The sequence below is a fragment of the Periplaneta americana genome, chromosome 3 (assembly GCF_040183065.1).
Source record: "Periplaneta americana isolate PAMFEO1 chromosome 3, P.americana_PAMFEO1_priV1, whole genome shotgun sequence".
NCBI classification, from domain to species: Eukaryota; Metazoa; Arthropoda; class Insecta; order Blattodea; family Blattidae; genus Periplaneta; species Periplaneta americana.
Window position 1 is genome coordinate 122,194,461 of NC_091119.1, and position 12,498 is coordinate 122,206,958.

At 35.9% G+C, this 12,498-nt stretch overlaps 1 protein-coding gene across 2 annotated transcripts in view; it reads left to right on the top strand.

The window, feature by feature from the left end:
* Positions 1–12,498, top strand: part of LOC138696482 (uncharacterized) — a 31,927-nt gene that overhangs the window by 13,740 nt on the left and 5,689 nt on the right. The window contains exons 1-4 of one of the 2 annotated variants that reach the window (XM_069821497.1): positions 1,168–1,496; positions 5,389–5,492; positions 7,811–8,041; positions 10,119–10,344. In XM_069821497.1, coding sequence (XP_069677598.1) covers positions 5,449–5,492; positions 7,811–8,041; positions 10,119–10,344 — 501 coding nt within the window. In that variant the 5' untranslated portion in view covers positions 1,168–1,496; positions 5,389–5,448. Of the gene's footprint in view, positions 1–1,167; positions 1,497–5,388; positions 5,493–7,810; positions 8,042–10,118; positions 10,345–12,498 lie in introns of those variants that run through there. The other variant, XM_069821499.1, reaches the window with a different exon arrangement.

Here is a 12,498-nt window from a genome sequence, read left to right on the forward strand (position 1 = left end):
AAATATGTGAGAACTGAAGAAGCATGTCTTACTACAGAAATATTATTAAATCGTTTTCCTTCTCTAATTTTTAACTGTCAAAGTAACAAAAATCTACATCGACATAAGAAGTAATCCTCCTACCCCTCCTTCAATAATTAGTCTATAATCCCTGTGCTTAGTGCTGCGGCAGGTTCGAATTATATCAATGCTGAATAATTTGAATAATTTCGAGGGATAAATTGTTCCGGGGCCGGGTATGTCTTTATTACAGAGATACATACGCCTAAATACTTTGTAATAAAATGAAGTTGACACAGTATGAAATTTAACTTGTTGAAAAGGTTGTTTTGAGAGTTCTGCCATGGGTAAATCCATGGTTCTGCAGTGTAATGTTAAATATGGTGCATTGTCAATTTCAAACTTATTTTCAAAGCGGCATTCACCCGTTTGTCAGTTTGAGTTCTGACTTTATTGTGAAACGTTCGTTTAACATTTTGTGCATTTGACAGTTCATAATTTTAATATAGCTTAAACTGTACATTATTGTTCCGGGTTATTTGATATTTCTAAGCGACCGCAAAGCTCAGTTTTACAATTTTTAGCAAAAAGTCGCGTACCGGTAGTGATTCTTGCGAGGTTAGTGAAAATTTCACTTTGGCAAATGTTTCTTCGCAGCCACAGCGTGATGATGTCACAGTCTTTAGACTGTGATGATGTTACGAACGTTCTTCCCAGAACTAATTTCACATCCCACTGTGAAAATTCAGCTGATAATAATAATAATAATAATAATAATAATAATAATAATAATAATATTTATTCATTTATTTAATTTCTTCCTGTAACCACTACAGGTTGCCATCGACAAAGAGTACCATGATACAATAGAGTAAATGCCTTGAGGCTTAGTGATACATTGTTAGAGAGAAAAAGAACAATTTGAATTAAAATTTAAAATACAGTACCGATAATGTAAATTGTAAACAATTTTAATAATGACCCCCTTGACAAAATTCTGCGTACGCCATGGTATTACAATTTCCTGAATTTTGTTAAAATTAATTAGGAATGTTTATTTTTTATTCCTTCTCGTTTCTTGGTATGAATTACGCAGAGTCCAGCGTAAGGAGAATTCATTAGGTTGGCATTTCGTAAATTTCGTTGAATGAACTCGTCGATGCAAACCGACAACCTATGAAAACTACAACGTTCGATTATTCTGTAGAGAATGTAATTCAAAGTTAAATTGTTTTTAAATGATGTGGTTCGGGCGCGACATAGTCATGTGACGTGATTATTCTATGTCTATTAAGATGTCATTTTAATCAGGAATATACGTTGAACACATATAATAAGTTGGTGGCAATGAAATCACTGTCTAGTCCCTAGTGTTTATACCTGAAATGTTCATCCTTGATAAGATCTAAGCCATAGGAAGAAATAAATTTGTTAAAGATATTGTTTATAATGAACTGAATTGTACAAACAGTAAGAAGTGAATTAAATGTTAACTTGTAAGTTTCCGTAAAATTATTTAACAAATTAGATTTTGTTCATGATACAATATTTTATTATTGAAGTAGGCTTTGTTTACTATTTGAATGAAAAATAGTATCCGCTATCTTTTAGACTTCAGAACATACGTAATCTTTTCAACTGAAATGTCAATCCGATGTCAGTAATGCAACAGTAGCTATATCTATATAAGATTTCTATATAATATGATGGATGTAGCTGTATCTACTGGAATACTAGGTTATGTATGTTTACTCCACATGAATTGTGTGATGTCCTCATACCGCATGTATTTTAGGATATTTTATTTTCCATAATCTGAAAGAACGATATAGCGATCGGTTCCCTTCGCCCACTCTCTATTGCGAATTCGACTCCTTGTAAAGAACTTAGCTGTATTTTTCCAGAAAACTACACCAAACGAGGCACAGTTTTCGGTAATTGGGTAGGACAGGCCTATCTTTTACATATGGCGTTTTTCCGCTTAACCCTACTGAGAGTCTACTAATTGTCTTTGTGTATTTAATTCTGTGGTTCTAAGTCAAAGGTAATAGGCTACATCAATTCTTGGCGAAAGTGAGATTTTGCGATATGCTGTACATTCTGGTGGTAGCCTATCTTTATCCTATAATTTTATTTGATAGTTAACACTTTAAATGCTCATTCCTGAAAAACTGCAAGAAATGATATCACATTTTGCTTTGGAGCCACAAAATTGGTTTTAATGCTGTGTTTTTTTTTTTTTTTATTATGCTCCAATACACAAGTGGAGTATGTGGGGAGCAGTAGCCTCCCCTCCCTCCCAAGAAACATAACATTACATTCCGAATTAGGTTGAGCTATAGCTAATACGAAATAACTTCCTCTTATCTTAGTTGTTTAAGAAAGTGGCCTCGTCGTTTGTTTCATCTTCTGTGATATATGAGATGGGTTCTATTCCTTTCTTCTGTATTAAATATCATTTATCACAAAATGTCATTTCAGTATTTGAACTAACTTCTGGAATGCAATGTGGCACTTGCCCACAAAATCCACTCACCCCAGACTCCTCAACTGACATTGGTGTACTAATAAGTCCACTCGCATTCACTTTCGACTACACAACTGACACTGGTGTAGTGCTACTACAAATCAGCGAACTTGTCTTGTCTATACAATTCCAATGAGTTAAATACGAGAATTTCGTAGGACAAAAGAAACAAATTTCCGTAACATAAATTTTATAAGTTGGCGCCGTCTTTTGATGTGTATTTATAAGTAACAAATAATATTAAGTGAAATATTTTTAAGTGAGTTTACTAAATCACTTCATAGCTTAGTGGTAACGTAGTAAGTTTGACTTCAAAAGATTTGTGTAGAATTCTTGTGGCTGCATATAAAGTAATTTAAAATGAAATACGGTATATGTACTAAAATTAAATGTAAGACCAAAAGTAAGGAGTAATACAAGCAAGATAAATGATAGAAAAATATAGAGAGATACGGGAGAAAGGAAAGAGGAAAGGGAGAAAGTAGAGAGAGATATAAAACAAATAATACAAATTTTTATTGTTTTATTATCCCATAAGAAAGTTGAGTTACTGGAAAAACGACATATATAAAAAGTAGGCGCCTCCTACCCAATTTTCTTTTGCCTCACTGGCATCTGTGAGATGGATACAGTGATAAACACGTGGTTTCAGTTCACAGCTGCAAATACTTTCAATGTAAAAATCGTTCTATACTTTCCTGTATATTCTAATGCACTGTAGTAGCCCCCTCCCTACTTGTTAGTAATTATGATTACAGTACCAACATAACATACGAGAGATCCAGACGAATTACTAGGGAAATGGTCAATTTTCCTAGTTACAGAGTCACAATAGCTGAAATGTTCTGCTGATGATGTCGGCATGTTTCAACCAGGAGACAGGACGAATCCTTGGGCTGGGTGTGTTTTGAGGATCCTTTCCGCTCTGCTCGTCAACTGAAGGGATTGTCTCGCTTTCTGGGCTATTTGCAAATAGTTATTAAACATCTAAGAACAGATTATATTAGATGCTACCGGGCAATATTAGACACTACCGGGCAGCAACTAAAGAAAAAAAATGACTGAGGAACAAGTTGTAGACTGCCTCGTCTTTGTAACTGGCCTAGATGACGGTTTCGATTGGACGAAAGTCATTTTCTCTGACGAAACTGCCATCTCGATCGATTATAGTGAACCTATTGTTGTCTATCAGGAGTCCGGCCACAGGTATGATCCGTGATATGTGAACTGATGTGGCAGGTCGGGACGCATTAGTGTGTCATACTGGGGCTGGATATCTCGGAATGGGGAAGGTGTCTTAGAGAGGATCTATGGCTGCTTGGATTCAGCGCAGTATAGACACATTTTGGAGAATGTGTTCGTCCCATCTCCCCAGGAACGTTATCCCCAAGGAACATTATTGTTCTAGCAGGATAACTTTTCAGTGCACATAGCGCAGGTTTGTTTAAGCCTGGTTCTCGGGAAGGCCCAAGATCGAAGTGATCATCTGATCGCCTAAGTCGCCAGATTTGAACGTAATAGAGAATGTTTGGGCGAAGTTGAAGGAGAGAAGGCGCGAGTTGTTCGAAAATGAGCCCTCTTAGAATCAGAACGAGCTTTGGGGTCCTCGATGCCTAGGAAGACCTTGGCCAGGATCGAGGCTATTTCCACCAGCTCGTCGATTCCATGCCTCGTAGGGTCAGAGCAATTGCAGAAGTAGACGGGTGGTGGACGAGGTATTAGGTTCACAACTTTTGTTTCATTATTTTTTTTCGTTATTATGATTTTTTTCATTTGGAAGACAACAAATTGGATCTTTCAACAGCCTGAACTATTATGACGAGACAGAAACCCTCTTCTCTGCATGGCATTTCGATCTCCTAACGATCGACGTTTGGGTCCAAAGTTTTACTGACAGGGAGCGTTGTGAATCGTGCTCTGTAAATATGTTGAAGAGTCAGCCCAAATTTTGTTTCTGGATCTGTACCAAATATGGTAAACCCATTAGTCTATTAAAGTAAATAATTAAGATACGTTCTGCCAGATGTCCACTGTAGTTTGCACAGAAACCACATTCTCTTCTCTTCTATTTTCTCACACTAATAAGTTTACGACAACGAAACAACTTTGAATTCCAGTTTTATGTAATTATTCCATCACAAGTCGGACATTTGAATCTTACATGTTTCACATAGAACTCCTGACGAATTAAATAATTCTTCGAATTCTCAAAACCAAAATACATATAGTTATAAATTCTACCTGTCCACATCTGCAAACATCACATGACTTGACTTCCTGGAATGTACCTGTCCTCATAACATCACTGGGTAAAATGACAAACCAATTCAATAATACACCACAATACTCTCTATATGAGTAGCAAAACAAACACACAAACTTCATTCGCACTCTGTCAACTGTACCATACACTGAATTTTACCCAAGAATATTTTTGTAAAGTTGTAAGTTTCGTTAAAACAGATCACCGTACGGAAATAAAATGTAATATAAATTAATAATTGAATACATAAAAAAAAGGACCGAACTTGAAAAAAAGAAAATGTCTCGGTTTAATAATTACCCTTGCCTTAATTATTCCTTCTGTTTAAATTATTATTATTTTATCTGAACATTAGTACTATAACAATGTTGTACATTTCTTTCCCCACTTTGCTGACGAAGTACAAAATTCTTCACTATTCATTTCTTCTTAATCTTTAGACTTTTTCGGTTTTGGTCTGTTTATTTTTTATTTTGCACATGTGCGCGTATATGTTTAAGCTTGTGTATTGTGTCAAACCTTTTTCTTCATCTTTTTCATAATCAGACGAATTCATATATGCAAATATATATAAATGTGTGCATTCTGACCGTTACAGATGAACCTAATAGCAGTAATAAGGGGCCAAGGAGCTTAAAATTTTATTACATAAAAGAAAATGGATGTCAGTAGCAATAGTGCCTCATCTTATGACAGAGAAAGGTATATTCATGTTATGTTTTATCTCCATGTAACACTGTCAAGTGACAGAGGATATACACTAACCAGTGAAAAAAAAAACGATAAGCTTACTACATTAAGTATTATATAACATCTCATTTAAACACTTTTCCTCTGCTCCTTCCCATTTTACTATTCATAATCGTATTTTCTTATAGTTCTTGAGGGCTTTACCTTGATAAAGAGTGGTTCACAACTCCTGTCCCCAGCATGCTTTCTGGACTGTTCTGTGAAATAAATATCCTTTTAGCATTAAAGTTTATGGCCTGCTAGAGATTTTATTTTTAATCCTATGTTGTTGTTTGGTAGAATTGCAATTATTTTAGTTGTTTCAGTCGGTTTGAAGTTGTGGTTTGAAATGTGCTTTTACTTGTAGTCCAGGAAAAGCTGCAAGAGAAATTTATTTGTTGAAATAAGGACGAAGTATGCACTATGTTGTTTTGGTGCCTGGTGTGAATGTTTTTTTTACTGTCCGGAAAATGTTACAAAGATAAGTAACTTACGGAGGTTGACTACTTACACCTTCGAGAGTAAAAAAAATAATTTTCCATATTTCTTATATTAATTTAATTTATTTAATTAGCTTTATGTCTGTGATAGAAATTTTCTGTTATCTATAAAATTCACCAAGTTATGCATTAAAATGTCTTGCCATGCAAACACAATACCAGCCAGCAATCTGTATCACTTATTTTTTCAAATATAGGTGCACATTCGAGAGTAAAAAGAGAAAAAAATTGATTTTTCGTTTTTTCTTATAGTAGTTTAATATTAACATTTAGTTTTATATCTGTAAAAGAAATTTTAAGATATCTAAAAATTGAGAAACGGAAATAATTTAAGGAACATTGATTGATTTCTGAGATTTAAAAAGTAAATTGCATACACCACCTACTTCTGCAATCACTTTATCTATATTTTAATGTACATCTTGATTACACACCTTTTAACACTTTGTATCACTTAAGAATTTTGTTACAATAACAACAAAACCTAACAAGAGTATGCAATAGTTGTAACAACTTCTACATTGGACAGACTCGGAGATCATTTTAAACATGACATCACAGACATTACTAAATCAACACACATCCTATTTGACTCCACAGTACTAAATACAAATGCACCTCTCCACAAATGAATGAAGAAACCAGAAGAAGGAAGGATCTCACTATTTCTGAGGAGGACTGATATGAGTCGAAATTGGAACACTTGAAAATCGTTATTGTTACAGAATTCTTAAGCTATATTTTAATTTCAGAACAGTAGAAGATCAAACTTATTTAGCATATAACATTAAATGAAAACTATTGCATGACTGTTTATGTATCTACAGTGTGAGCCACGAGGTAAGGTACATGGTTTGGGAGGTGATAATATTGGTGATTCTGAACAAAAACGTTTACATGAACATATGTCTTGTTCTTAACGGTTTTGGACAAAACTAATGAAAACAATGAGGAATGGGAAAAGTGCAAGTGATAAAAAATTAAAATTTTGTTACCTTATGTTCTGTTTAATTGTGTACTTTTCTTTACAGAACATGTTCAAAAAGTCCACCGTCAACTTCAATGCACTTTGCAGCTCTTGTAGACAGCTTCTGTGTTGCTGATCTGAGCTGATTCGGACATTCCTTTACTTGAGCACAAGCATGTAAAATGCGAGCGAGAAGTTCCTCCCTTGTTTCCACTTTGCGCTTGTAGACTTCACTCTTAAGCCAAGCCCAAACACAGTAGTCCCAAGGAGTAAGGTTGGGTGACCTTGGTGGCCAAGAAGAGACTCCATTGCGACCGATCCAATGCCCAGGATACTTTCATTGATCCTACTACAACCTAATGTCGTTTTGTTTGAGTCTGCATGTGAGTGCTGATGAAGGACATGAGACTGATGCCTCTTCGCTTTTAAGCCAAGCCCAAACACAGTAGTCCCAAGGAGTAAGGTTGGGTGACCTTGGTGGCCAAGAAAAGACTCCATTGCGACCGATCCAATGCCCAGGATACTTTCATTGATCCTACTACAACCTAATGTCGTTTTGTTTGAGTCCGCATGTGAGTGCTGATGAAGGACATGAGACTGATGCCTGTGATTTTCAAACAGCTGTATGTCAGATACTGTTAAGAACAGAGCATATGTTCATATAAACATTTTTTGTTCAGAATCACCAATATCATCATCTCTTACACCATTTACCTTCCCTCCTGACTCACCCTCTATATTGCTAACACAGGGTTATTAACTGATGTCCAACAAGTAATATTTAAACTTAGCATTTTAAATTCAACTGCTGAAAACCATTTCAGGACCTCTCTGAGAGTAGTGCTGTCAGGTTTGGGTCTCGGGAAAGAAGAGATAGAACGTTTTGAAGACGAAAACATTGGCTTGGAGACTCTTGCATCACTGTCAGATGACGATCTGATAGGCCTTGGAGTTAAAGACCTCGAGAAAAGAAAGGAAATCATTAAGCTTGTTTTGAATTTAAAAACACGAGGAACAAATAAGCAACATAGCATTGTAAAACTTGAACCTCTCAGGTAACTGTCACCTCTCAAAACTGTTCAATTCTGTTCATCTGTCTTGTTAAGTGGTCAAAAGCAGGATGTGAATTGACGAGAGAGCATGCTGGGGATCGTCCCCCCTGAAGAATCTGATGTCCTTGCTGAAAAGGTATTAATTTCTCTCTGCCAGAGACAACATTTATCCCCTTCAGCTGCATAATTTATAGTTTCTTTCTTTTATATGTTGTTAATGCAGTACATAACTATTCTCATTTATTCTTTAATATAAGTTGAGTGTGACAACATTATGAGTTGGCCAACACTGCAAATTATTATGGACAGTATTTTTATCAGCAATTAACATTTTAATGTTCTTCCTGGAGAAAGTATTCAATTCGCACTCTGATCAGAAGATTATCATGCTGCATAGGGAATATGAAATGAACAATTAATAATTTTAATTTGAATAAATATTTCATTTGAGGTGAAATTTATATACAAAGAACTGGTGCTGACAATGAATGCTATTGAACTTAAGACTCTAATTCTATCAGTGAAAGAGACTGATTGCTGATTGATGGTTTCATTTCCAAATGAACTTCGGTTCCAGGAAATTAGGTAAAATCTTTTTCCCTCCCCTTGTAAGACCAATATGGAACGAACTTGCCAGACCAGTGCTTGTCTGTAAAATATATATATATATTTTTTACATTTTAAATAGCATTTTTATAGTCTTTTGGACATTTTTGCATATTTAGTACTGGTATTCTTATTTAATTACAGTAGAGCATCGATTATCCGAAACAATTGGGAACAAGGAGTGTTTGGATAACTGATTTTTCGGACAACCGATCATTTCTGAAAAAAAAAAAAAAAAAATTGTACTGGTGTCATAGGAGCAGTATGAAACAAAAATACACTGATATTAAACACAAAACTGTACATACAGTATATATTTTGTATCACACGTCTTACAAATAACACAGAGAACTGACTAGCCTAGTTTGACAAGTTCAAAATGGTCATTAAAGCAGGCCTACAGTTTAGAAAAAGACGTCCAATTTTTTTTTTTTTTCCTTCAGAGATGACTCATTTTTTTGCCACCAAATCTCGCGCAAATTTGAATTTGCTGACTGAAACACTTTCGGTTAACCGATGTTTCGGTTGATTGGTATTCAGATAATCGATGCTCTACTATATATGCAAAATACTAAAAAGGAGCTTTTGAGGCACAAACATAATTTTTAGGCATTTATAGGAGTTTATAGTTCATTTAGACGTTTTAGGTCTTACAGAATTTTAATAGGGGGATACTGTGTACATGAAACGCACAGATATCTAAATAACATATGTCTAAGACATAGCAAACAAAATAGGTATGGAACTAGAAATCCGTTCCCTAGTAACAAATATAAATGACACTCGGGAGGAAATTAAACGCAGAATAAATATGGGAAATGCCTGTTATTATTCGGTTGAGAAGCTTTTGTCATCTAGTCTGCTGTCAAAAAATCTGAAAGTTAGAATTTATAAATGTGTTATATTAACGATTGTTCTGTATGGCTGTGAAACTTGGACTCTCACTTTGAGAGAGGAACAGAGATTAAGGGTGTTTGAGAATAAGGTTCTTAGGAAAATATTTGGGGCTAAGAGGGATGAAGTTACAGGAGAATGGAGAAAGTTACACAACACAGAGCTGCACGCATTGTATTCTTCACCTGACATAATTAGGAACATTAAATCCAGACGTTTGAAGTGAGCAGGACATGTAGCACGTATGGGCGAATCCAGAAATGCATATAGAATGTTAGTTGGGAGGCTGGAGGGAAATAGACCTTTGGGGAGGCCGAGACGTAGATGGGAAGATAATATTAAAATGGATTTGAGGGAGGTGGGATATGATGGTAGAGACTGGATTAATCTTGCTCAGGATAGGGACCAAGGCGGGCTTATGTGAGGGTGGCAATGAACCTCCAGGTTCCTTAAAAGTCAGTAAGTAAGTAAGTGATATAAATATGATACAGTGTTGCCTGCTGTACTGACTACGCACATCATTGTGGAGAAATATGGCATGAACAAATGAACTGTTGAAGTGTTACGTAACATTACTTAGGTGGAAGGATGGCCTGGAAGTGGTGACAAACAATCTCCAACATGTGGACCTGCTGCATGGAGTGCTGCAGTACATACGCAGCCAGCAGCGCATCCACCGAACCAAGTTCCATGTGGTAGATGGCTTTCTAGATAATGAGTGGTCATGCAGTGCAGCCCTTCTGGCCTGTGCAGCCACAGTTCTTACCCAGACACAGGAAACATGCAGACAGCTGGAACTCTTGAAGGTACATTTCAAACTTCTGTAAAAATGACCCTACCAAATACTATTAATTTCATTGTCGTGTTATTGTTTCGTGAAAAATTTAAACTTATAATTTGGTGATCTGCTGCTCTGATTGTATGTTGATGTGAAGCTATGATTTTCCTTACTAATTTCTGTATTCATGAACTATTTTTTTCCAAACTGTAATGGAATTGGTGGATTATTCAGAAGAGATGTAGTTTGGACTTTTTCTGTCCCTGGTGATGAAATGATTTTACATCGTTTCGAAGATTTGTTCTACCTTGGTTTTCAGGTTACCAAAGGGAAGACGCAAGAAGAGTTTCCTACTCGTTGGTATTATTAAAAGTGACATTTTACTGATGTACATATACAGTAGTACAGTAAAAGCCCGATATAGCGCGGTTGTTAGGGAACATACTTTACTCCCGCGTTATAGTTGAACTGCGATATATCGGAAGTGATTATAGTCCATGTGTTAAGGAAATGACAAGTCACATGGAGATGGTAAAGCCAGTAATTAATGCACTATAACTCTGTACATGAATTTAAATAATGTAATATGTACTGTAATATAAACTAGATACTCACCAGTTATGCAGTTTATTCCATAAAACTTGGTATTGTATTGTTTTTAGCAATAGTTTATTTTATAGTTTTACTGTTTATAAACTATCCTGATTTTACACTGACTTAAAAAAATCCGAAGTTTTGTTTGGCGGACTAAATCACTGCATTTCTTCTCTGCGTATTGTTTTATATTAGCAAGATGGAAACGAACACTGTTTGGTTCACTTTGCCTTTCCAACCAAGACGTTACATTATTTAGATGAGATATCACTTCTGTCTTTCTCTTCTACAGAATTTTCATCACTGCCATCTTCATCGTCGTTTTTTTCATTTCCACCACCATTTTCATTCCGTATAGCATTTATGATATTTTCATTGGTTACGCACTCCGAAACCGACTCGCTCCTTTCAATTTCAAAATGCATTCACGACTTGTTAAGACACAAATTGTTTCCCATTATGCCTGTAAAATCCCTTGGAATACAGTTTTACAACCCCGAAGAAAAGATCATTGTTCACTAAGGGCTGTACATATACCTGTTGATGCAGCACGTTATACTGCAGAAACGCTCTATGCAGTATTATCTTTTACATTGATTTTCTTAAGATTGATTTCCACTAAATGTATTGTATATTTTATGTTCTTTACTGGGGGACACTTTTCCTGCATTAAATACGAATTCGCGGCAAATTGGACCGCTCTATATCAGGCTTTTACTGTATTACTAATTGCCACAGGGGCTCAGTGCTAGAGTGCGGGGCTTATAAGCTAAGTGTTCAGGTTCAAATCCTGGTTGATCCAACCAGAATTTATAACTTATGTTGGGCAAGCCTGTGGTTTAGACAACACAAGGGATTTTTCCAGGTACTCTGGTTCCCCTGTAACATTCCAACAATTCTCCATCTTCATTATCATCATCATCATCATCATCCATTACAAGTGTGATGTAGATACATTGCCTGTGATGCACTTTGGATAGTCCCTAACGAACTAAGTAGTCCACACTTCTTGCAGTGGTGACATCTATGAGTCTGATTGTAGAGTCAGGACAAATAAGTTAAGAAGCCTGCCATTAGACACACATAGAAAGATAGTACTACTTAGGACATGTTTGTGTAGTTTTTTTTAGTTAAAAAATTCTTAAATATACAAACTAAACCCTGGAAATGATCAAAATCAACCAAAAGCCCTATATTTTACAGTTGTGGGAACCTTTGAGTGCTATTTTTTTGCATTCCATTACTGAAAATTTATGGATTGTTGTTTGCATATTATATACCGAGGAACAATATTACTCCAAAATCAGTTCCTTTCAATTATTGTTGTTGTTTTTTTTTATTGGGTTATTTTACGACGCTGTATCAACATCTAGGTTATTTAGCGTCTGAATGAAATGAAGGTGATAATGCCGGTGAAATGAGTCCGGGGTCCAGCACCGAAAGTTATCCAGCATTTGCCCGTATTGGGTTGAGGGAAAACCCCAGAAAAAACATCAACCAGGTAACTTGTCCCGACCGGGATTCGAACCCGGGCCACCTGCTTTCGCGGCCAGACACACTGACCGTTACTCCACAGGTGTGGACTATT